This window comes from Falco naumanni, chromosome 11, assembly GCF_017639655.2.
Source record: "Falco naumanni isolate bFalNau1 chromosome 11, bFalNau1.pat, whole genome shotgun sequence".
NCBI lineage: Eukaryota > Metazoa > Chordata > Aves > Falconiformes > Falconidae > Falco > Falco naumanni.
The window spans coordinates 1,554,722-1,581,362 of NC_054064.1; the positions used below are offsets into that span (position 1 = coordinate 1,554,722).

Below are 26,641 nucleotides of genomic sequence, written 5' to 3' on the forward strand. Positions count from 1 at the left end.
ACTTTCATGGACGCTGAAATCTGTGTGTTGGGGCATAAACACCGTCCGTCTAGAGCAGAATCATTTGTCCAGATTGAAGGTGGCAATACTGGTACCCTAGTGTCACAAGTGAACAAAGTCTGAAGTATGGAAGTGTCTTAACTATCTGCAATAGGAAAGAGCATAAGTTCAGGGCAAGAACAACTATATACTGATGACAAAGACAGCAAAGTTCTTTCAACAAATACTTTCCCTTACAAGTGTGTAAAAGTCTTTGGAACTTTTTGTTTCTATTTTTTACATTTGAAGAAGCAGAATGCTAATGCTGCACTTGCACTCCATCTCCTAATGTTTGAGACATTTTCTACTGGAAAAAGGAGGTGAAACATTGTTTTTCCCTTTTCAAATAATATCCTAAAAGTCTTCTAAATTGTTTTACAACCTCAGGGCATAAACTGATGAGAGTACTGGCTCAGAAGTGGTGCAGCATGAAAACTAACCTGCATGACTGTATTTGCCATTATATTGCTCTACAGGTCTTGAAAATAAAATACTGCTTATATTTCTGTGTATAGCGGCAAGATAGAGGTATACAAGAGCAAGACAAACAGGTAAAGCCACAGTGAGATTGTGGGAAAATGGTGTCATTGTTACATTCCTGATGTCCACATCTTTCAGTCAAATGGTAATTATCCATTAATACCCTCATAAGTCTGAATATGTAAATAGCTATGGAATGCATTATTCATGAATCACCAGGCATTAATTATTGTAATTAAGTATCTTTTGCTACATTCATATTACTAACCCTTGCAGTTAATGAATACATTAGTTAATCGTTGTAAAGTAATTCAATCAAAATTCTGTATGTCTGTGCTATGGAAGCCTGAGAGAGTTTTATTGAATTTAGATTCAATATTGAACGTATCTTACATGCTTATCAGTGTATTTTTAATTACATTAACTGTGAATCATAACCTCCAGTGCATGATGCTTGTCCTTGCACCCGGGAGGATGGAATGCTACTAGCTGGAAGAGGGTATGAAAGCAGCAGTGGTGCACATCAGAGCACACAGCAGGAGCTACCTTAAGCAGAACTTTAATTCTGGGGCATGAAAATCCACCGCCAATTTCGAGTTTCATGTATATTCACATGCGCAACAGGAGAGGGTGTGCTTTGGTAGGAAGTGCTGTCCCACAGGTGCAGCTGGTTCAGGAAACAATTTCAAAGTACAGATGGAGCTGTTGGCCCTTCGGTGCAGGGAAGCACCTGCCTTTTGTGAGCACAAGCAGAACTCAGCACTAGCAGGATGTGCTCCTGAGTCTAATGGGGCCTCAGGGCACTCTTGAAACTCAAAGTAACATGACCAACCAGTCTCTGCGCTTTATTTCTTTTTTTCTGTCTTTGGAGGTCTATTTCAGGTAATAGTAATCTAACACAGAAGACTTACTAGAGTTTTTTGGTGCCTTTTTAGTTTACAGTTCTGAGAACTATGCTTTGTGGTTCTTGAAGTAGAAATTGTGAAGATTTTTTTTATTGCCAACAAAAGTTTCCTTATTTTTAGAGATAATTACAAATTCAAGATATTATTATGTGAATTCAGGTGCTAAAAGTTAATAGATACAAGTAAGGTGTCCCTTTGGATGAACTTTTGACTCTCAGGCCAGGAAAAATATTTGCAATGAAGGAATGAAACCTGATTTCAGCACTGCCAGTTTGAAGCAGATTTTCCTCCTGTTTTCAGTTTCACTGCATGTAGTCACATGCACTCAGTAAATCGAGCATTGGATCTAGTTTCTTAAAAATTAAAAGTTCTTGGAGTAAGAGAGTCCAAATAAACATACAACATCAAGGATATTTTCAAATTCACAAACACATGGGCTCTTTGTAGTTAGGGTTGTGATAGGAGACTGCTGGCAGAGTCCAAATTGCATAAAAGCACCTGCAGAGGAGGATCAGTCAGAGCCTCTTTTTTAAGAGTTGGAAGTAGGAACTATGGTCAATAAAGCAAATCTGTCATTCCCTGTGAATACTTCTTCAGTGAAATAACTGTCGTGTATTTGCCAAACACATTAAAGATTACACTTTCATTCACCCCACAGCTCATGTAGATCCCTTTTCTCTCCCTTCCAGTACCTCTATCACTGCTGTCTTTCCCCTCTTTTCAGAAATCTTAATTCTGCCTCAAGCCCTAACACTGTTACTTCTCATTACCTGTATTTCTGAATGATAGTCGCTGGCATCTGAAAAACAATTTGAATCTTAGTATCAAAATATAGAGGGATCCATTACAGATAGTATCAGTATTCAGCATCACAAGCTATACCTCAAAAAATCACGACCTTGTTTGTTTACTTTCTTTCATTTGCATGTCTTATATACGTCCTCTAATTCTAAGCATATAGAGATCATGGTTTTCCAAGCTCTTCTTAACACCCAAAGTGGTACGATCCTTTTTTTTTTATACTGTCTTTTTTTTTTTTTTTTTTATCTCAATGAATACTGAGATTTTCACAAAACCATGAAACTTGTCTGGGAGTTTGTGTTCTAAATAAAAAATCAAGTATCAAAAAAATTGCAATAAAATTGCAACACTGGAGATGTATGAAGACGTTGCTGTAATACCTTAATATTAGACATGGATAATGACTTTATTAACCCCTTGAGTTCTAAAAAACCTTAGCAATTGTATGTTTTGCAAAAAAATCAGTGTGATTATTCATCCAGCTGTGTTTTTCATGTTTGCTTCTATAACTCTTTCCCTTTAAATGTCTTGCACCTGCATTTCTTTTTTAAAAAGCTATATTCAAGAAAGTTATTTTAATTAGTCTGGCATTTGTTTCTTTATTTTTTAATCTTTTAAACTAGAAATATTAAGTCTGTGTTCCACTGGATGTGCTGGAAGACCTGTGCGTGGGACAGGTCCAGCCTATGGGCTATGGTAGCTCAGTGGAAGGGATTGACCCAGCAAAATGCCATCAGAGACCTTGTCACGGCCAACGGCTGTGTAAGCACTGACAGGACGTAAGGAGGACCCAAGTAATGAGAGGCACTTTAAGCCATGTGGATAAAGCCCTCTCCTCTCTGAACTGTTGATCTGGGGGCATGTTTGTTTAGTTGTGCTCCGCAAGGTACCGAGAGGTACCCAGCTGAGGTCATCACGCGTGAGCGCAGCTGAAGTGGTCTGAGTGGCTGAACCACCTCCCTGGGAAGCTGCTGCCAGGCCCTGCACTGTCAGTGCTCCTGGGGAACACATGGGAAAGATGCAACCTTACTCCTTGTGGGAAGTACCTGTGAAGTGCAAATGTTCAGAAAACATGGCACACTTAAAGCAAATGCATAGAGTCATTAGCAGAAAATGAGGAGCAGACATATAGAGACAAAGGCAGAAGGTTTATTTTGTGTATAAAGGTAGGAAAGTTATGTACGCGTGCACAATGTGGTTGAGAATACAGAAGTACAAAGAAGAAAGGAGCAGCATTTCTGAAGTCAGGGGATGTTTCATGATGACAAGGCATTAGAGAAAGGAAAGAATTCAATTACAGGTATGTATTCAGTGAAAGAAAGAGTGAACCTATACTCTGCTAACGTATTCTAGATTGGTAACTTGCATACTGCTGTAAATCCATATAAAACCTGTATTTAATATTGTATGGACACTCTTATATCAAGTGTCTACTATTGAAGATAAAGAGTTTTGGAATCTCTATACAGATTTATTCTTTGGGTTTTTTTGTATTACGCATATAGCTATAGTATGTCAGACAGTGTTATTACATGTATTGCTTTCTAGTTTTCTTCAACATTAATATCAGGGTGAAATTTTTGCTTGTTGTAGTATATCCTGTAGCATTTAGTCTTTAAAGTACATAATAGTTCGATTTACTTAAGTGGGAGCTGAACTAAACCCAGTGAGAAACTACCCCCCAAAATTTATTGTGGTTTTCTTAATTTTAAATTTGTTAAAAAACTTGATTTGAACAGCTTTGGTTAGTAACATCAGTTTTTTCATTTGAATTTTCAAACTTTCTTATTTCTTTGCTTTTACTTAGCATTCTAAAATGATATGATAGCTTTTATTTCAAGTACTTGTGTTTGAATTTTTCATTTTTCATTTCAATAATACTGAACCAAGTAACATTTTTAGCTATGATTAAATTACAGTTTGGAATATTATATCCAACATAATATCTTGTTTATTATTTTAAATTTCTCCATATGAAATAAAATTGACATTTTAACTCAAAATAAGGTGAATGTTTTCATTTTGGTTTGTCTTACTTTAAAATATTAAACCAAAATGCAAACACTTCACACAAATATTGATTTAATAAAAAAATAATAATCTTTTCCTCTGACACTGTAAGATTGACTACAGTATTTATCTGGAGTAAAAAACAATTTTCAAAAACTGTATTTTCGTTGGAAAAAAGATATCCAGTTTGGTTTGGTTTTGTTGTCTTTGCCTGTGTTATATCATTCACAACATTACATACGATTCCCAGTAAGAAAACTAAGCCCTACCTCTGATAGAGTATACAGTTTTGTATCTGACACTGCGACATTAATTTCATCCTAGTGCTGGAACATGCATTCCCATCTTGTGTTTATTGATTGCTTACAAAGAGGAAAGGATTGTTTAGCCAAACCATTTAAAAAAAAATAATCTTTTTACTATCTTTATTTTAAAGAGATTAACAAGACAACCCAAATCACTTTTACTGGTATGGTAAAGACAGCAGAGAAGTTATGCTTATGTAATACAATTATTGTAAGTAATTATATTGTGCTTCAGTTTTCATACCAAGGCAGGTGCTTGAGACAGGAATATGTGACATACCACAGGGATTAATCATGATTTTGTCCACAATTTGTGGAAACAATGTGTGTGTTCGGGATTTTTCCCTCTGAAAATATGAGTACGTTTTTTAATAACATGAGTGTTGCTGCAATTATGCATTAAATGATATTCAAAAAAATTCAGGACATTTATGAAAGGCAGGAAATAAAAAAATTGAGGTTTGATCCCCAGGCAGTGACTTCTGCTATATCCTGCTGTGCCAAAATGGGAACCTTAATGTCTCGCTTATACACATTTTAAGGTGTCTTAATGCAACTGTAGAATTAAAGGTGGGATTTGCTCTTCACGAGCCCTCCAAGTCCAACTCACAGCAAGCTGGGTAGGACTGAAGAAATGGGGTCAGGTTTAACATGGGGGAAACATATCAGTGGGCTCAAGGACTTCTGCAAGAGATCAGCTGTTCTCTCTGCAGTCATAAAACCTTGTATAGTGTTAGTATATAATGTTAGCCTTTGCTATAACTCTGCTACATGCCATATCACTTAATAATAAAACAACACATTATACTTAGTTGTTCTTTGAATCATCACTCAAGGTAAGAGGCGTACAGCCTGTATACAAATATGATCTCGAATGCCCAAAGGAATGGTTGCACCATTTGTAAATTATTTTTGCCTTAACAAATTGTTCAGAAAAACAAAAACTCACTTTTTACTACTATTTTGTATTTAACAATGTACTTCATTTGTGTCTACACTCCCAAAGGCAACTATACAGATATTTTCCTGTAATATTTTTTGCTGAACCTCCCGTACTCATATTTTTTAGGCCCCTTATTTTCATTCTTTAAAGAATCCATGGACAAGCGTTCAATTGAATTACCCTGTTTGCTTCCTAAGAAGGAAAAATCTCATATATTTGTCTGATGATGCTCAGAATTATTGATGGATAACATTGATTTACTAAGTTGTAGAAACCTTTGAATAAACAACTACTCCATGATTTTAATAGTCTGATATACTTACTGGGCCTTTCTTGAAAGAGGATTCATGATGAAGATCAAGACAGCTGTATTTTATCTCAGTATAATATATTGGAGGTGTACAGGCTACTGGAGTAGAGATTCAGGATTAGTGATATCACTGCAGGATTGACACTAATTCAAATGGATGTGAGAGTGTCCTCAGCATATTCCCAATTGCTAATCCAAGCCATTATCTCATTATCCCAAAATATCCAATGTGATTTCACAGATGTGAGACTTAACTGCTAAAAACTCAGCAATGAACATGGTATGTGGTGCTAAGATAGTGACCATCTGTAAGATTTAAAGGAAAATTACCTTTATTGAAGGCAGTGGGTCTTCGCCACTCATTGCAGTAGGGCTTGCGTGTCCCTACTGGTAAATCTGACAGTTCTCATTAGTATGTACTGCCTGCTGGCGTGTCCCGCTGCTGCCCACTGGCAGTGTGTATGCGGTGAAATGCTCTGGTGGAGGTGGGATGAAACATTTTAAGATCTGCTAGCAGATTGTTCTAAAATTAAGTGAAAGAATCCAACCAGATTCAAAGCAATGCATAGGAAATTGTTCAAAGAAATATAAAACAGCTTTTAAAACACTGATGTTTGTATTGCTTTGCTAAGCTGTTTGGTCAAGGCATCTTCTGCTGCATTAAAATACAAAAGTTTAAAGCCTGCTTAATACTCTTCCTGTTCACCCCACTCAACTGCTGGATCGTCATCCATGCGTAGAATAAGATAGGAGAGAAGCTGAAACAGATTCTGCCACAACAGTAAAGAGACAAAAAAGGAGAGGTCGCTTACATCTATCTCACAGCGGTCTCCGGCATAGTTCACGTCGCAGAGGCAGTGGTACTTGTTGAGCAGGTCCTGGCAGAGGCCCCCGTGCAGGCACGGGTTGGAGCTGCACTCGTCAACATCCTTCTCACACCTAAAGAAAGACTGCAAGCAGTGAGCATCTCAAACCACAAGCCAAATGCATACAACAGGTGCATTTTCAATTCAGAAGCTTTTGGAGGACGGAAGAGGAGGATGCTCTATTTGAAACCTGTGGTTTATTTCCACATGTGTTTATGATTTTATTAACTACCTGATTAGCCACACTCAAATCCTGCACTTCCTGTATTCTTTTCGAACACAAAAAGTTACGCTGGAAATTTCAACTCTGTAAAGCATTTCATGGTTAATGGTGCTTAGCAAGGTGAAATGAAAGTTTGTGTATGATTTCAGAGCTGGACCTCGCACAAGTCCTGCTGACAGCTTGCTTATTCATTTTCATTGTTCCCGGGAGCTGAAGGCACATTTTCCTTCTCAGGAGTCTGGATGCAAGTCAAACAAATGCATGTTTTTCCCAGCTGAGCGCTCCTGGGAACATTCACCTGCTTCCCCCCCACCCCCCCCAATTCAAAATGCCAATAGATCCCAGCATAATATCCTACTTGGACTCTCTGTGATGGGCCCCAACAATGGTGAAAATGGTGCAGCACAGGGCTTTAAGCTTAAATATGTATTGCTAAATGTTTTTGAGTTAATTCTGGTCATAAAGGAAATTGGAGTTCTCATAATTTCTCAAGACAACAAATTGCATGTTAATGAGGGATGTGTGAGATTATCTGAAAACTAGCAATGATCTGGTGTTTTTCTGCTCTGACAATGTTCTCTTTCAATTCACTGCTCCATTATTTCAAACAGTGCTAACAGTTAATCCTAATCTTTCCAGATAAAAAAGCAGGTTTATTCTTGAAGAAGAATGTGAGAAACACCCGCTGAATTTTAAGGAATTGCTTTGTTCAGTCATATTCACAACCATGTAATGCATTTTTAGTGTTACATTAGAGAAAAGAAGTTCTTTATATTACACATTTTATCTGATTTTCTTTATTAATCTCTAAAGTGTTTCAACCATTCCCTTCAGTAGTAAATTATATTCATATACTCCCAAAGCTAAATTAAAGTATTTGTGCATTGTATAAAAATCGTATAGCTATGAACTTACCTATGCAAATAAAACCCCCACAACAAAACTCCCCAAATCTGTCAGGGAATTAGGCACCTGAACCCAACTGAGTCTCAGGACACTTAAAAGCCTAACTCCTTAGGTAATTTTGAAAATCCTGGCCTGAACTGAATGAAAAATTTTTTTTCAAGAGACAGCTATATCTCCTTTAATGAAGAATAACCTTTCACATTTTCCTTTCTGCCTGTTAAGTTTATTGGGATCTTTTTTTGTGATCCCAAGATTGGCGCAGAAGGATACTATTTTCTGCATACTGTGCATCAGTGGCTTTCTGAGGGTTTGAAATACTGTCTTAAAGGAAAAAGCCTGCTGTATCAATCTAACACATAAATATACAAAGAGTTTTGGTTACTTATTAACTGATACATTTGCATTCGTTCTGAAAAAAAGAAGAGGTGACAGTTTCTCATTTGACGTACTAAGTTCTACAAGCATGGGAGTACTACTGGTTTATGGTTTGGCAGCCTGGAGGAAAAGAGGACAAATAGTCCATTTTAGACATTGGAGAAGAACGCCTTGCTGCGACAGTCAGTTAAAGTGCAGCACGCTTGGTACAAGGCTGCTGTTCAATATGAGAATCATGGGAATCATAAAATAGAGATTATTGCCAGCCAGTGGGATGGATGTGAGGAAGGCTCATTCCCAAAGCTGCAGTTAGCAAGTTGCCTGGCAGGGGAAGGAAGAAGGGAAATGTACTTTCCACCTACTTTGAAGTCCCAAGGAATATACATAGCAAAGAAGTGTCTAAAAATATGATTTTACTTTTTAATATTTTTTTTTTTTTTTTTTTTCTAATATTGTGTACACACACCTTCTGGCTGAGTGAAACAGTACAAGCAGACTTGTCTGCCAACTACACTGTAGATTGAGCAGGTAGAAATTTTCATCTATCCTTTATAGTTTACTGTACTGTTTGCAAAAGATCAGTGGGTTAATAAGTTTTTGAAAGAAAACCTTTTGTTGAAAACTTCTTTGGATTTGCAGAGCCAGCATACCTTGATCCTGTTGAACTTTTGGATATCACACTCTGGTGTAATGCTAATTTCACTAAAAGCACATACAGTATTTCCATTGTCCTAACCAAAAAGGTGCCCTTACTTTTTCAGACTATATTATGACTGGGACAATGTCTTCCTACATTTCTACAGCACCTAAATGCCCTGAGGCTGTCAGGCCTCCCTGCTCCAGAGCTGTTTGTAGAATGTTATCATGGTTAAGTGTGAATTGTGACAATATGCTACCAGACACAAATTTCACTGGGAGGAAGGCCCCTCTGTTTCAGGCTGAACTATAGCACATAAGAAGTATCTCTTAACTTCTTTTTGAAATAAGAGTTTAGTTTTCATGTTTCAGCATTCAGTAAGAAAGTAACAAACTGCAATACCACCAGGTATTTCATCTCATACCATCCCTGTGAAAGAACAGATTGCATATTCTCAGCACATGCATGTGAAAATGAAACAGCTTTGTATATTCATGTCTGATTTTTATATATGAGCAGAATGTGTGTTTATGTGTCCCCACCTATGGAAAGATAACATTTTAGCTTGTCATATACAAAATGGGCATGGAAGCCAAAAAGCAGGCAAATAGAAGCAAGCTTATAAAGCTAAGAAGTATCTTGCACTGGAGTTAATGGTGCTATATTGGATTGAATCCTGCTGCATTGATTTGTGATTTTTGTCTAAGTAAAGCTGCTATACTTTCGGATCCTCAAAGTCAGTCAAACAAGGAACTGCTGAACCTAAACAACTGCTTTGTGTGTATTTCTGCAGGAGGTCAAAACCCCTGTGGCCATTACCCTCTGGACCCTTCTGGAACAGCTTTTGGAAGAATTGCTCTGCAAAGATCTGCTGGGCGAAGCATCTCACCGTTCTCCAGCAAATCCTGGCAGGCACACACATGCCAGCTCGCCGCTGAGGTCAGTACAGTTGCCATAGTTGAAACATGTGAGGTTTCTCTCTTCGTTCCCACAAACTGTGTATGGTAATCTTCTGTATCTAGGTAAATAAGAAGGCAAGGGCAGTTACTTGCACATTCTTTGTTTCTAGAGGTCTCGTGCTCTCTCAGCTTTTCATTTGACTCTAGTCCACTGCTTTAGTGGAAAATATTTAGATCGCCCTTCCAATTTTGTTATTTGAATGCAGAATCTAGCAGTGCTCCTGCTGGCAAATACTACTCAATACCAATGGGAAAGGCATTACATTTTTCCTGTAAATGAACACAATTTCAGGGCTGCACATACTTAGTGCCTCCTTGGAAAGGAAACCTCACATCTGTATGCACTGACATGCCTGTTGCCTGCGGTACTTGGGGTGCTTATAGTTAGTGGCAGGCAGCAACTGAAGTGGGGACCAACATTGTTACTGGCTGGGGTATCACCCAAAGGAAAGACAGCAGGAACTGTATTTACTGGCAAGTGAATGATTCACTTCTTAGCAAGCAAAAAAAAGAAAAAAGAAAAAAGAAAGAAAGGGACAACACTCTACCTACATTACTGATGTGGCTTTATGTGATACTGGGACAACTTAGTAGAAGAGTTCAGAGAGACCTAGCATAGAAGAAAGACCATATCAGGCCAATATAAGGCATATTCAAATCTCAGGATGTCCTCACCACTAAAAAAAAAAAAAACCTCAACAAAAATTGGCATTTGTGTAATTATAGCCTAAAAGACTGTGGTTGGGTAGCATGAAGACAATTGCCTATCTACATCCTTCAGGCTGCAGCAGACTGGGTTTTCTGGAGTCCTCTGGAGGATAAAGAGGCTTTTGCCTTCTCTGAGAGCAATGTGACATGCTGAGAAGGGAGAAGTTTATGGTGTGCAGAGAAGGGCAATTAAAGGAGAGACAGGCCAGGGAAGAGCCTGTAGCTTTTACGGAGGAGTGTCTGAGAAGAATAGAATAGAGGCATATGAAGAGTCTCAGAAGTGATGGAAAGAGTGGGCTGTGTGGTGTTTACAGCCACCAGAACTGCTGGGCTGAGAGAGCAAGCCTGGAGGAAAAGACCCTCCTAGAAAAGGTACTGTCAGTGGGGAGAAAAATGTCTTTGCAAGCCCTTCCATTGTTATTTCTCTTAACCACCAACTCTGAATTTCTCTACTTATCGTTCTAGAGCTCTATTACTCTAATAAAGTATAGGTTTAGAGATTCAAAACTCTTAAAGTCCTTTTTTCTTAACAAAGATGTAACGCATGTCTCTGAGCTCTGGCAGACTTGTAATACTGTTACCAGAGAGCTGCAGGAGCCAGGCTGGAGTAGAGCTGGGCAGTGGAGCTGTGCCTTGTTCCCTGCCTCCTTGCCTCACCAGTCTCTGCCTGAGCTGCCTGCTCTCCACTGCCTGGGTCCACATCTAATTGATCTGTACAGTTTTCTGTACTGCAGACTCTCTTTATAATAATTCTGCAGCCATGGTTGAAATATAGATGGATGCATAACATCTGTGTTTAAAATGGAGACATTAGTGATGTAATAACTCAGAAGAAACCTGACAAGATTATATGGATCTGTCTTGTTTATAGTACCTGCAAAATTTTCCAGTGAAGTTAGCAGCACACAGGCAAGAATATCCATTAATCCCATCAACGCAAGTGGCCCCATTTGCACACTGGTGGCCACGGCAGTTGTCTATGTCCTCTTCACAGTTTACCCCTCTGTAACCAGGTTCACAACTGCACTCATAAGAGGTGATGCCATCAGTGCAGTTTCCATGAATGCAAGGGTTTGAAGAGCATTCATCGATGTTGACTTCGCAATGAGTGCCAGTCCATCCTTTGGGACATATGCAATGGTAGGAAGTATAGAAGTCTTCACATAGCCCCTCATGCATGCAGGGATCTGAGCTGCAGAAATCTGCCTGCAAACATCCAGTAAGAGCAGGGTTTGCAGATATTTTGAGAAATTGCTCCTCTTGAGGTTTTTTAGTAGGGATGTCAGCGTTTTCGAAGTACGAGAGATAAATGCCACTGATTTCTATGGTGCTCATACATCCTCGCAGGCCATCCAAACTGTCAAAAGCCCTGTCAGCCACATAGATGTCTGTCTCTTCTCTTAAAAAGTTGAGGCTTCCTGTGGCAGTTGTGCTAGTTGCAGTGTCTTTCTTGTTGTCTATATCAATGTGCCACCTAGAGAACTGGGACAGGGGCTCTACCATAGAGACCATCACTTGGTGCCATTTCCCATCACTCACAGGCAGTGAACTAGCAAGGGTCAGCTTATAAAAGCTGTTGCCACTTTGCAATTGAAAGAGTAATTTGGAGTTGTGAATACTGATAGTAACAAACTCTGGCTCCTTCTCCGCGTACAGCAGTATCACGTCAGTGTCCCTAGTTCGAAAGCCAAATATGATATTGGTGAGGTCTCTGCTGATTTTTCCGTTGCTTCTGTAAAATATCGCACTGCTTCGGCCATTAAACACTGCATTAGCAAGACCTGTGCAAAGATAATAATTGAGAAACCAGGCTAACTTTAAACCAACACACATGGAACAATGTCTCTCTAGTTCCCCCTGCTCCCTGTCATGTAAGTCCTCTTGGGTTTGCTGAAAAACAGTCAAATTCCACCAGTGTTTCAGTTATCCTTGCCTGCCCCTTACGGGTATAGAAATTACAGGGTAGCGCCAGCACCAGATATCTGTACATCAAAAGTGTGCTGCTTTTCACCAGCTCAAGTTATCGTTCTAAAGATACAAGTGTACATTAGAGTTATCTCTCTTTTTCTGCTTTAGACAAAGAGAAGGAGGTGATCATGACTGTATACATCTCAAACCTGAGGCTGAGAGGGTATTTCAAAGAAGATACGTATTTGTCATTTTATGTTTGTCGCCTATGTACGGGCAGATAGTTATTCTGATGACAGATCTGGACGGGCTGAACCTTTGTTCTCAATTACTCTTTTCTTAGGTAAAGCACTGAAGAGCTTTTAGAAAGCATTTGCTTGGATCCTCATTTACTATCATTGATGCAAAAAGGGTGAATTTAATTGAAGTCAGTTGGCCAAAAGCCCCTTCAGAATTACTGTAAGAAGAGGCGTGCCTGTCACATTTAAAGCCAGACTCTCCTGCTGGGTATGCACTGCCACAGCCCTACCGACGGCTCCAAGCTGGTGCTGGTGGGACTGGGAGGACAGCAGAGTACTCAGTTTGCACTGCTGTGAGTGAAAATTGATGGGCAATGTTGTGGCAGTTTTATGGACATCTTCACAAAGGTATTTGACATCTTTCATTAGCATGGGTTCTACTAAAATGCACTAACTCGCTGGGCTGTAAATTTGCACGTTTGGAGACAGACAAGGGTTATGGACAGGGAGGAGGGACAGGAAGGAATGGCTTCTCTCTATATTTCAGACAAATTTAGCTTTGGAAGATCCTAGCACTGAGATAAGGTGGGCTCCTGAACTACCTCTGGGCTCAGTATATCTTAATGAAAAGACCCCCTGGGAATCCCAGCATGAAATTATTGACTGTATATCCTGATACTAAGGCAGCGGGTTTGTAACTACACTGCCTGGCTCATCAATTACTCATAGGAAAACTTGTCTTAGAGGAAACCATACTAAAAATAAAACTCAGAGCTTTTCAAAATTATTTCTCATTTTTTAAGTCTCACAAAGCTGACTTTTCGAAGCTCATAAAGCTAAAATACTGTAGAACTTCATGTCCTGAGCACAGCAAGCCATCTCAATGTGCTTTTATTCTCAGTTGTGACACCGGGCATGCAATTTTGCTGTTATTTAATATTCTCCACATCACCTTTTTGTATTGGCTTTTTCTCTTTTTTTTTTGTTTTTGTTTTTTTTGAAGTGCATATTTTCCTAAAGGGCTGGCTAATTGTAGCTATCCAGGTGGAACTATAGACACAGCCCCTGGAAAAAAGCTCTTTTTCTGTCTTAGCTTAAAATGGTATACAGAGCATAAGATACCAGGCTGGCAGAGAGCTCACTGGCCAAGAAAATTCCTTTTTTTCATTACTCTGTGTTGAACGACAAGTAGTCTATGCTGTAGCTAAGAAAACAACCAGTTAAAAATACAGGTCTGCAGTGTAGGATTTTTTGCATATGTATTAGGAAAACTCCCCACTATTGCCACATAGAACAGAACAGAAATCTAAAGGTAATCTAACAGTGTAAATGACCTTGAGTTTAGCAAAAGGAAACAGTTCAGATACTTTTCACTCCCCTCTGTGTGTTTATGTTGTACCATAATATGCAACAGTAAAGTTTATGAAAGAATATATTTTGATGTTATCATTAAAGATGTCTATTAGAGAAGGTGCAATTATTTTAATTTCAGTTATAAATTTTTACAAGTACTGCAATGCTGATTCTAACAGTCTCAACGAAAATAGCATCATATCGGTCTGTCAGCAAATTTTCTACGATAGAAATTTTTTGTTGACCAACCTTCTCATTCCTAAGGGTCAGCCATTCTAATAGCTTCCATCAGACTGTGTGTGTATTTATCTTCCTTCACAGCATTCTTAGGGCTTTCTTTGATAGCAAAAAGAAAAAATATTGCTTCAAAATCCTTCCTTTCATTTTAAATTCCACTCCAGGGTGGGAAGGAGAAGGAAAGTGGAGAAGGAAAGAGATATGCAGAGTAGCTAATGTTCTTAAGACAGCTAATGGTCATCCAGTTGCAGATAGGCTGCTCAGTGTGCAGGTGCTTCGTATGGAGATACTAGTTAAATAACTGTACTGCTGGTATTAAGGTGACTTTTTTCAAAGATATTTAACATTTAAGAAAATCAAATGATGCAAGGTATGTCATGTAGCTTGTCTTTTCAGGAGGATGGAGAACATCCTAAGGTTAATCCAAGACTGGATATCCTCTTATCTCTTTGCGGTGGAAGTAGGAGGGATGCACTCATACTCTGGCAATGTACTTATCTATTGTACAACCTCGACAAGTTGTGCTGAATAAGTCAAAAGAAAAGGTCCTGTAAACATCGGTGTCTGTGTCAGGGGGTCTGGCTGAAAATTTCTGGGTTTCATAGGGCAGGCTCTTCCCATTAATGTTAATTACAATTGACATTATTATTATTTTAATACAGAAGTAACAACTGAATGAACTTTAAAGGCAGTGAATATTAAGTTTTAAGGAAATGCTGATGAAAGTTTCATTTGTTTCTAATCTCCAAAGATGATAGGAATAACTGAAATGTACCTACATTCAAATCCTTGGTGCACCAGCTGGCATTGCGCTTCATGAGGACAGGGCCCAAGCTCACACCACTTAACTTTCTCACATGCCTTCCCTGCTGTGTTAGGGGGACACGTACAAGTGAAGTCATCCCAGATAGAATAGCACACACCACTGTTGTGGCAAGGGTTGGACTGTGGGGGAAGAGAGGAGACAACCTAAGTATGAATAAAAGCTGGTGAACTCCCAGCTGTAAGGGTGGGTGACTGGCAAAAATAATTCTGTTTATTTTACATGGAAAGTGATAAAGACCAGTACTATGACAGTACAGCATGTTCAATAATTGGTGAAAAACAGTACTTCAACCCTGAAGTATTTTAATTCTCTCCAATGCAAATACAACTTGCTGCTGGTATTCATCACATGCAGCATAACTCAACAAAATCTGCTCTTTCTAGCGTTTTTACATATTTTCCCAAGGTGTCATTATCATCAAATAATGCATGGGAACATATGAAAAATTAAAAGAAATTCCCCATTATAAACAAGTGACAATGCTTACCTTGCAGAGGTTGTCACCAGTGCAGCCTTGGGTGACATTGATAAGAGTTCGGTTGATAAGAGAATTCAGTGGATTGGTGATGGGAAAGAATTCCAGTGGCTGATTATTCACTCTTACATCTTGGATGCAGCCTTTGAAATACCTGCCGTTTCTATCAGTTTCTGTGTCACCTGGTAGACCCCCTATGTAAAGAATATCCTTCCTTTGGATGGTTAGTACTGGAGTAGAAATAAAGCCTAGGTATTGAGAGGACTGGAACAATTCCATCTTATTTGGTTCTATTTTTAGTGTTATTAAGTAAACATTTCCATCATTCATGGAGTGTTTCCCTAACAACTTAATGGAATTTAGAGCTAACATTGTGAGTTTCCCACCTTCCAAGTAGACTTTTACATAGAGGTAAGTACTGTTTCTCAAAGCCAGTAACAAACCAGAAGATTTGCGTGTTCGGACAAACATGGATATGTTCAAATTTTCATTCTGAGTGGCATCAACAGGAAAAGCAGCATAGCCTGAGGAGTCCTCAGATCCAAACCGGGCTGGAACATACTCTTGAGGTTAGAGAAATGGGAAAAGATTAAAAAAAAAAAAAAAAAAAAAAAAGAGAGAAGAGGGAGAGAAATAACATAGTTAGGACTTTATGACAAGGGAGCCAATGCAATGATTAAATAACTACTTCTGGTATTATTTACGTATGGTATTAAGCTGTGCTGGTATTTATGGATGAATGAAGACTTGATCCAGCTGTAAACAGCTTCTATTTCAAAAGTCCCATTGGCTTCCATGGCTGTAGCATTAAGCACCAGTACAGGACCAGATGTTGTATTATTTGGCATATTTTTCCCCTTTATCATGCTCTGTGTAATGGTGTTTTCAAATGGTTAAATAAGCACAGATTTCTATAGTTTCCTGGATTGATCCTCAGAAAGATCATTTTGAAAAGAACCTAGCTGCTTTGATCCTAGGGTGACCATGGAAGTTAACATAATTCTGGAACTTTTTGATATTTTTTGCACTGATTCCAATTGTATAAATAGCCAAAAGCTCCTCAGCAAACCTCTCTTGTGTAAAACCTCTGAACAGGGCACCTATCTGACACTGTAAGGACTCCCTAGTTCTCCAACAAACTCTCTGTGGCTGGGGCTAAACACGCACCATGTACATTAACTCATATACAGTTACGAATCCTGCTCACTCCTGTGAGTGCCCACAACGCTGTGGTGTCACAGCAGGAAAAGGGTCCAGGATCGAGTAAGCCCTTTTGGTTTTTTGTGTGTGCTTATCAATTAAAATGATTAAACCAAAACCATCTGTCTCTCTCTCCCTTAGTCTTTATTTTCAGTAATGATTTTCAGACTTGTAAGAATACAAAATATCTAGTCCAAACTGTATTTTATTCTGATGAATCATCTTGTTAAAGCACAACAAAGTGTTGCTATTTTTACACTTCAAGTTTCGTGATCTTGTCTTCAATATTATTGACTTCCTGGCTAAACACTTTCGAGAGCTATTTTTAATATATCAAATTCATAGAAAGACTAAACTAAGCTTTTTTGAAATGCTCACACAGCTAAAGAGTCAGTCCTCTTTTGTGCAGTAAAATTCCTAGAGCGAGACCTCATCGGCCAAGTTTCCGCCTGCAGCACTACTTTTTTTTATGACTACATTAAAAAAAAACAATGAAAATAGGGGACTGACTGTGAAGCCCCAACAGGCCCTTAATAATCACACTGCACTGCTATGTGGTGCAGCAATATTATTTAGCAACAGGAATAAATCCCTTACTTGCTCCTAAACAGAGGATTTCATAAATAAATTCAATTTGAAACATTTTAATTCTATGAATAAGATTACCTATATATCTACATCTGCTTGTTAAAACTCTGGTATGTAGAAATAAATATTTGTTGAAGTGGGTGTTTTGAGGCATTAAATCTCTTTATGTTATATCTTCTCTGTAAGGTGGTACTAGAGAAAGACATTTTTTCATGAGGTTAAAAAGAAAATTTCTGCTGGAATGAGGATTGCACATTTGCAGCATTAGAAGGAAGCATCAATCTTAAAAAAGGTATTTTGTGTTTACAATTTGTTGCATTTCTCTCTGTTTTTATATATATATATATGTCATCAATCTGATCTTCTGTTTGATGAGATGGCTAGTATCACCTTCGTCAATATTAACTTCTTAGGTTACAACATCTGGATGTTGATCAAAATGAGTCAACATCTGTTTGTTATTTTGTATATGTAGAGAAAATATTGCCTCTTGTCAATTAAATACTTGGCAGCAACTTTTCTTCAAAAAGACACCAGCATTTCTTACATTATCCTTTACCACAAGTCTCCCCCACTTTGGCTTTTAAGAAACCTGCCACATTCTTTTAAATATGGCATATAGCTAGAACCTATGTATCAAAATGGCATGGTGCCATGATTTTCAAGGAATATTGTGGTCAGCAGGGGGAAAAAAAAGAAAAAAAAGCATGCTTTCTAATCATTCTCAACAGTTCTAATGCCAGTATAAACCTCTCCTGGCCCTGACTGGTTTTAATTTTGCTTCATATAAGGAGGCAAACATATTTACCAGATGTTGTCCTATACTCCAAAGTTGCTTTCCAAATCTTTGGATAAATTACAGCTAGACTTCAAAGAAGTCTGTTACAATTACCTCTCAGACTTTGTCATTTTGCAATAAAACCAAAAAGAAAAACTATTGAAAAGTATTGATAACTATTAAGTATAGCACACAAAATGAAATTGTATTTAAACATTTTGAAATGTATTTCAAGCTACAGCTTTCTGCTGCAATGCATTCAATAAGCCCCTGGGGCCAGTCATTCAGCTGATGTAAATCATCGTAGCTTCACTGGCGGCAGCACAGCCATGCCAATTTACACCAGTTTAGGATCTGTCCGTTCCAATCCGACCATGGCTCTGCTGTTGCACTTAATTTTTTCCAGTCCACTTGGCAAATATATGTACATAAATATATGTGTGTATGTATACGTGTATGTACGTATGTATTTCTTCCTCCCTGAGCATTGCTGTGATTGACCATGCGTGGATGGTTAGTAAGGGGGCAGAGAGGGAAGCAGGGGCAAAGCCACTGTTTGGAAGACTCAGTCCTGTACAATTTTCTTAACCATAACTGCTTGTTTGAAATCCTTAGAAGTTTTGCTGAGGAAAAATTGCAGAGTCCACTCCAAAATGCTCCTGAGGGGTTCTGTATTTACAGCCCCTGAGGGTTTCACACACCAGATGTGGTACAGCCAGGAACTGGGCAGGGACCTCCTGTTGTCCTTCCACTCTGCCTCAGCCTGCACTTGGAAAGATCATTCGTAGCAGGGAAAGCACTACGGGCATCTGCAGCTTTTGTACTCCTGCTCATCACTGCCAGGGAGGCTGTTTGCTGAGATGTGCTCTTTTGTTTGCTGAGACACTGACCTGTTTCCCGAGACATGGACCTGTTCCCCTCTGGCCACTAAACAGCTCCCTGGTAACGGACACCTTTGCCAGTGATTGCCCAGAGCTGCCCTGGGAGCAGCTGGGAGATGAATGGGCCCCGTTTGCAGCCTCTGAAGCCCTGCCTTCTCCTTGAGCTAATCAGATTAAGTTAATAGTATAATCTTGTTCATTTTTAAAAATTGGAATCTTTTTTTAACTTGCAGTACTTATGCTGGCCTTTCATTGCCTTAAAGGAGTTTCTTTATAAAAGGCTAGAGAGCTGGAGGATAAAATTTTCAAAGAATGCTTTGAAAGTAACTTAAACTCTGAGTGACTTGGTTGCTTTCTAAATTTTACTCGGGGTGCATAACCTCCAGTGAACTAGTGTTCCAGAGTTTATGGCATGCTAAGACATTAAGAAGATTTTAAAACTGGAAGAGTGGAATCCACCAGTTTAGCCTGACGTTTTTTTGTCAGGCTGAAAGGCAGCCTTCCTGGGATAGTAACTAGGAAATAACAAAGGCATGCTACTACTAACCTCTTGCACTTTCTTACCAGTTGACGTTAAGCTCCAGAGATCCTAAGGGTCATGCTGCTTTATCACCAGGTAAACAGGATTGTTTATGATCATGTTTTCAGCAACCACCTAAAACAGGAATGCCAGGAGGACTCCCTTACCTGTTGCACAGCTTGGCCCCGTGTACGGCCGGTAGCAATCGCAGTGGTAGCTCAGCCACAGGTTGGTGCAGCGGCCCCTGTTCTGGCAAGGGTGGCTTTCACACCAGTCCTTTTTAGTACATCCTGTCCTGACATTGAAAGATGATTCAGGTGACACATTCTCTGGAGTAATAATATTCAAGTCTATTTCAATGTCCTGAAGGCAGCCTACAAATGAAGGTGCAGAATGTGTATTATAGAGGTTAAGTAGAGAGCTGCCACTAATGTTCCCCACTGGTAAGCTGCCCAAAAACATGCTCCGAAATGCAAGCATCACGTGATCGTTCTCTATCATAGCAGATGTTTTATTGAGACAGAATTCTACACAAGAGCTGTCAAGCAAACTAAGAGTAACAGCTCTTGCCAAGGTTACCTCCACTGAATGCCATTCTCCATCACTGACATTATGTGAAATATGCAAAAGAGCCTGTGGCTGGTTATTGACTTGCACAGATAAGTGTAAGTAGCCATTCAGTAACTCCAGCTTCGCAAATGTATTTTTCTCCCCTCGGTAAAATAGAAAAGCTGTAGGTTGCACGGTTTGAAACCTCAGGTTTATACTATAGAAAAATTCCTTTTTAGGGGCCAGAGGATTCTTCAACAAAAGGAAACTGTTTCCTTGAAACGAAAATGTGGTTAAGGTTTCACAGTGTGTTCCAGTATACCCAGGTGAACATATGCAGCTGAATCCATGTTGGCCATTTTTTAAATGTGGGATACATATTCCATTGTTTTGGCATTGCTGATCAGTACAGCCATGCAGAACTTCTGTACAGTTCCAGCCACCGTAATATATCCCTTCTTTGTCTGCAGGTGGGCAATGGCAAGTGTAATTCCCAGGAAAATTCTCACAGGTTCCACCATTTTGGCAAGGGTTCATGTAACATTCGTTGATGTCTTCATCACAGTGAGTACCTGAAAAATAAACAAAGAATTAGACACTCTGAATTGTATAACTGGAGCCCTGAATGACATTTTTAATAACTTGTTTTGCTAAATTATCTTTAATTAGAGGGGAGTGTCTTGAGAAATAGATGATTGACTGACTCACAAGTCTAAAATATGTTAAATATAAAAATGCCATTCACATGCTACAGTTTTCTTGTGCAAAGTATTATATGAACACCCTAGCAATAATCGCATTTTGGAGAAAATAACCAAAGTAAGTGGCAGTTTTGCCATGGTTAATGTGATGAAATTGAGATAAACATCACCTCCAAAAGATGTGACCAAGTAATTGTATCCCACCTATCTTGTGGTAGAAATCTAGAATGCTTTGAGAGGAGCTGAATTATTTATCACGTATAAAAGGCAACAATTGTTGCTTAATTCATATTCATAATGAAGTATGTTGATGAGCTGGAGTACAGTCTGCTGGTCTTTTCTCCTTTTTCACATTCATTCAAACAGTAGAAGTGTTACAGACTAGTATTCCTGGTCCCATATGAAACATCTTAGAGCAACAACCTTCTACTGAGAGCCACAAGACTTATAAGCACTACGGGCTATAGTAGGACAGGCTGACAAGTAGGTGAATATCCCTGCAAAATGTATGTACAACAAGCTGGCTATCTGAAGAATGAAATTCACAGCAGGGAGCTGCGTGGTGTGATAATAAGAAATGCAAAGAGCTTAAACCTACACCCTACCAGCGGTCTGGGCAGTGAGAGCACCCCGGCCACAATCAGTGGGCAATGCCACAGCTCAGGGTTAGGTGCCTACTGCAGTTATTCACAAATCAACAGCTGATATTAATTCTTCCAAAACCAAGACAGCAGTGACTTCTGGTCCATCAGCCATGGTCTCGTACTCTGAGGAGAGTTCACTTGGGATCTGAGGATCTGAGAGAAGCTCTTGGAGGGGGTTGAACCTGTACGTCCCAGCAGAATATTTCTGCTGCCTTGTATCTACAGTGAAACTTTCTTTACCTCTCCTATATAGAAAATATAAAGCAAGAAAAGATGAAAGGAATATTTTCTCAAATGTCTGAGAGCTTGGTGATGACAGCAATTCCATAGGAGATGGACAATACAGACTCATATTTCCTCTGCTTTCGTGTAATGCTTGGCTTCTGACATACTGGGTGAAAGGAGAGCTCCTAATCTCAACTTAATTGTAATTTGATAAATGTGACCTAAGTATGTCTACTGGATCAGGCATCACAAATAAAAACAAATCTGTTCCTCTTGTAAAACTAATCTGTTTATCCTTCTGCACGGTTGTTCATCTATAAAGTAATTATAGCAACTTCTCCCTTGAGCAATCAAGTGACCGATATGTATGCAATGGATCAGGGAAAATCTGTTTCTTATCTCCCTTGGAAGCAGTCAAAATATCCAAATACTTTTTTTTGAAAACTCGTGCTAAGTGCAACTCCTAATTCTTCCACTTCCCTTCATAGTTATTCTAGAAAAAAATAAGAAATGCTTTGCAGTCAGTTTTCAAACTGGTGTCGTTAGCACAAAGCAGTTAATAGGCATAATTATGCCTCTTCTTCTTCCCACAGCAAAACTGGTACCTGTAAATTAGATAATGAGGTATGCTGAGACTCACAGAGTTGCAACTAGGTACCAGGCACCACATTCAGCTTTACTTACAAATTTGCATTGAGCTTTATTTTTACAGCAAAACACAGCCATTTTTCATGGAAAATTACAGAGCAGCATTCAGCCACAATGAATTGCTTCAAATAGCAGTAGATAAATGTAGTTACTCAGGCTAATTCCTTGCCTGTCCACTTTATTCAATCACAGTTGTAACTAGACCCCATCTCGGAGAGCAGTAAGTTACAGGAGAGCCAGAAGGGAACTGAGAATTGGTTGTGATTTGCTTGAAAGATTAGCCAGAGTGAACTGGTCGTAGCATGTATATAAAAGCCTCTCTCTAGCAATTCCCCTCACTCACCAGTCTTCAGTTATAGCATACAGTTTCCACTTTTCCAGATTATCAGACACAGCTAGTGCTATCTTCCAGGTCTGGCAGTGGGGTTTTACAGCAGCATTCTCTCTCTCTTTTGCAGCCAGGCTCATATTTATTCTGATGTAAGATGTCTATGTGTACCTTAATGTGTAGTGGCATCTGGCAGAAATATGACTCATTGGGACTGACTTTCTCAAAGTGAAGCGCACTTTCCAAACTGTTACTGACTGGGGGCCAGAATGATGTCTGCTTCGCCCAGTTTGTGGCAATTTCTGTGTTAGTGACTTGTCCTGCTTTTGCTATACCAGTACATGAGAAGTGAAGTTACCGTGAGCTGTTTCCTGTTCTGGTCAATGTTTTAATCCATGTCTTGCCTGATACTGCTCCCTTCCCTGCTTTGACATTGAGAACAATGTGTCCACGGGTCTTGTATACAACTCGGTCTTAATGTGACAGCTATAGAAATGAAGGTCTCTTTAGGGTTTTGTGTCCCAGATAAAAATTAGAGCAGCCAAGAAGCAGTAGGATCAGGGATGTACTTAGCCTTGAATGGTCAGAACACGCTTAAGGATTTACAGACTGGGAGCCCCTATAAAAACTTTCATAGAAAAAATCAGCATAGTGAACGGCTAGACACTTAGTCGCTGCATTTTCAGTAATGTGTGATGACTCTGTGTATATTAGTTAATTATCCCACGGAACCTGCAAGGTATAACCTTTGCTTGTAGCTTGTGGTCTGAGTCACACCTTGCACTAGTGGCTTGTCTCTGGAAAGGATGAAACAGACGCATAAACTAAAACCGACTTTACAATATAATGTTTACTGTCTGTGTTGTTCTTTGCTTCATCAAATTAACATAAAACTAGTGAAACAATTTTGTAAGGATGCTAAACTTCTTTGGAAATCATATATGTTTCTACCTTTAAATTTAGAAAACAAATTTGATAACAAAAGCATCAATGTCTAACAAAGCAATGAAATTAATTTTATGAGGAGGTACACGTGTTGCTGTTAGTGTATTCCTTGCCTATAGAAAATGAATAGCACTAGTTATTAAATGCAAAGTGACTGTCATAGAGCCATTTAAATATGTGTAATTTCATAAGCATTTCAGTGTCTGAATACAATGTGTAATTATAAAGTAATAATATTCATAATATGTTGCAAAATAATTATTTTGTACCGTTATGTGTATATATACACACACATGTATACACTTAACATCTGCATGCCTACTTTTCATAAAAGATTATCACAAACATAAATATAGGTCACAACAAAAGACAAATAATAAGCCATTTTTTTCATATCAAGCATAAATCAGCTGTTCTTACAAGCAGTGTTTGTTATCTGCCAGTTGCTATACAAGCAAAGACCACTGTCACTCAAGATAAAAGCACTCTAGATAAAAGGATTAGTCAATATTTATAGAACTGTATAAGCAGTTCAAATAGCTCAGGTTGGAGGAGAAGTTTAGCATGTAAAAAAAAAAAAAATGCTCAAAAGATATAACATACCAAAAGCAAATGTGATGGTAACTATTATTTTCTTTTCAGTGTTTACATGCATTAGTTCAGCTAAATATACTTGTGGTTTTAAAGTAAAAAGTTAAATCATTCAGCATTTTCTCTACTAAATATATTACACATCAACCTAAAATTTCAGATAATTTAATATTTTCATCATGGTTTTATAGATAATGATTACATTTTCCTCCTGTGAAGTATTCAAAACAGAAATGAAACAGCTCCTTTGACTCAGTTTGATAACACCACTCATATCTGTCTCCTTTTTTCACTTACATATAATTACTACAGGGTAGCTATTTTCTGTTAACCTCTTAATTAAACTATCAGTTTCAAATTTAGCAGCAAAGGCTTCCTGCAGAAGCAGGATGACAAAAGCAATTATTCAGGCATAATTCTGTTGAACACCACTAATTTTCATCTTGATTAAACAATTATAAAATTATCACCCACGTTACACTTTTGATACACACCTTTGGTTAGAAATCTGTTTACAGCCTTCTGCATTTCCAGTTCCTTGACACTATATAAATATCAAACAAGTACAAGCAAGCACTTGGCATAGATACTACCCATTCAATACAGTCTAAGTGCACATACAATTTCACAAAAGAAATATTTACCTGTAAACATTGTCATTAAAATGATGTAAACTTGCATCCTAGTTGCAACCATCTTTTTCTGAATGAAAAAGATCATTTAGCACTTAAGCAGTCCACCAAATAAGTTTCTGAAAATTCAAACCAGTTCTTGGTACAAAGGCTCCGCTCCAGGATTAGCTTGCTCCACTTCTGTACCTGCTGATGGAGGCTGATGGTGTGTTTTGCCCAAGCCAGATCAACAAGGCTTAAAGTAAGACTCATTAAACTGCTTATGCAATAGATATGTATTCTACATAAATTCTTTTTCAGCATGTTCTGTCCGACTGTGCTCACATTAACTTTGATTATGTTTCACAAAAAGGCACATTTTTAACATCCCTTCAAAACCGAGTTGTCACTTTTTGTGGTTTTGCAAGGTGTTTTTTAAGACCATATTTTATTTCATTTTCAAGGTGTCTGTTAATCCAAATGAACTCTTCCACAGTCACTGTCATTCAGAGGAACTGTACATCACAACAAACAGATAAAAGACCTAAAATTGTTTCTTATGTCATTGTTTTATAAAGTATTTTTGTTCTATTGGCTTTCATTATCCTACTTACTGGAAATTCATGCCTGTATATTTTTAAATGTGCTGAAGACAGGAAAAATTAATTTATCAAAACATTTTCTTTCTTCAGCTCTTAAACAAGACATTTTGATTTGGACCTAATTTAATGGGAGGAAAACAGAGTTCAGGAGATTGAACTACTTATTTGTGTGATAATTTAAGCAGCAGGGTTTTTTGGTTTTGTTTTTTTTTTTTTTTTTTGGGGGGGGGGGTCTCTTCTTTTTATTATACTTTATTTACTTGATGAATTCCTTAAAATATTGCTAGGGCAATATCTCTTTGTATAATTAGTGAAATAATTATAAAACAAGAGAGTATTTCCCGGGGTTGGTATTTATACCATCCAATTGGCATATGGCAAACTGTGGATTCAGATCTTTGTTTTTGCAGTTTCCCATTGTAAAATTCCACAATGGACCCTGAAGTGTCTCTCAGCCTATCCCCAAGAAAGTGTTGATTTGTAGCAAACGTGGTTTTTAATTCCTTCTTCTCCCTCACTCATTTATTCATTAATTGGGAAATTCCTGATGTTGTATCAAATTTGGTTCTCCGTTCACCAAAAGACTCAAACACAATTTTGGATTCATTTAATCTACGGTTCACTCTTGCCTTTATGGCGATGCTCAGAAAAAAGCCTTTGATACAGGCGCTGGGTGATTTTTTGTGTAATAAATTCAAATACCATGGGGTAAGAATGTCACCCAGACTCTTCGAAAGGTAAGTAAACAAGCTTTAAACAAAATGAAGTTAATGTTGATAAGTTAGGGTGCATAGACTTTATTAGTAGTGCTTATCAGATGTCTCGTGCTATAACCTGAAGATTAATATGCATTTTTATTTTGAAAACATAAAAAGAAAGTTGGAGGTTCTTGGTAACTGTCAGTCCTTTTGCAATATGACTCTGATAAATGTTCCAAGGTAAGATTATGAACATACACACTGTCAACAAGTTGGGACAGCCATACACTGTTACAGCTCTGTGAAAACACGGAGCTGGTGACACGCCGAGACAGAGGAACTTCATACCAAGGTTTTTAGCAAAGGGCCTGAGGCCATGGCAGAACCGCCAGCAGGTGTTTGGAACAAACCTGTCAAGAACAACCTAGGTTACAGAAGGCAGTAGTTACTCTAATTACAGTAAGGGTTTGATATTGTCTTTAATAACATTTTCAAGCAGAAAAATCTATGTGAAACCACCATAAAGTGGGTATAAAACCTGCGTAATCCTGCCCAGATGGTAATTGTCAGAGGATTTCTGTCAAACCAGGAGCCTCTGTTGATTATGTTTTGGGATAGTCCTGGGTT

At 38.4% G+C, this 26,641-nt stretch overlaps 1 protein-coding gene across 2 annotated transcripts in view; it reads right to left on the reverse strand.

The window, feature by feature from the left end:
- The window catches only part of CRB1 (crumbs cell polarity complex component 1), a 112,450-nt gene that overhangs the window by 24,047 nt on the left and 61,762 nt on the right, over positions 1-26,641 (reverse strand). For both annotated transcript variants that reach the window (XM_040610913.1, XM_040610912.1), the window contains exons 6-11: positions 19,640-20,593; positions 15,518-16,068; positions 14,984-15,149; positions 11,342-12,248; positions 9,690-9,818; positions 6,606-6,732 (exon numbers count right to left, since the gene is read on the reverse strand). In XM_040610913.1, the coding sequence (XP_040466847.1) occupies positions 6,606-6,732; positions 9,690-9,818; positions 11,342-12,248; positions 14,984-15,149; positions 15,518-16,068; positions 19,640-20,593 (2,834 nt within the window). The remainder of the gene's footprint in view (positions 1-6,605; positions 6,733-9,689; positions 9,819-11,341; positions 12,249-14,983; positions 15,150-15,517; positions 16,069-19,639; positions 20,594-26,641) is intronic.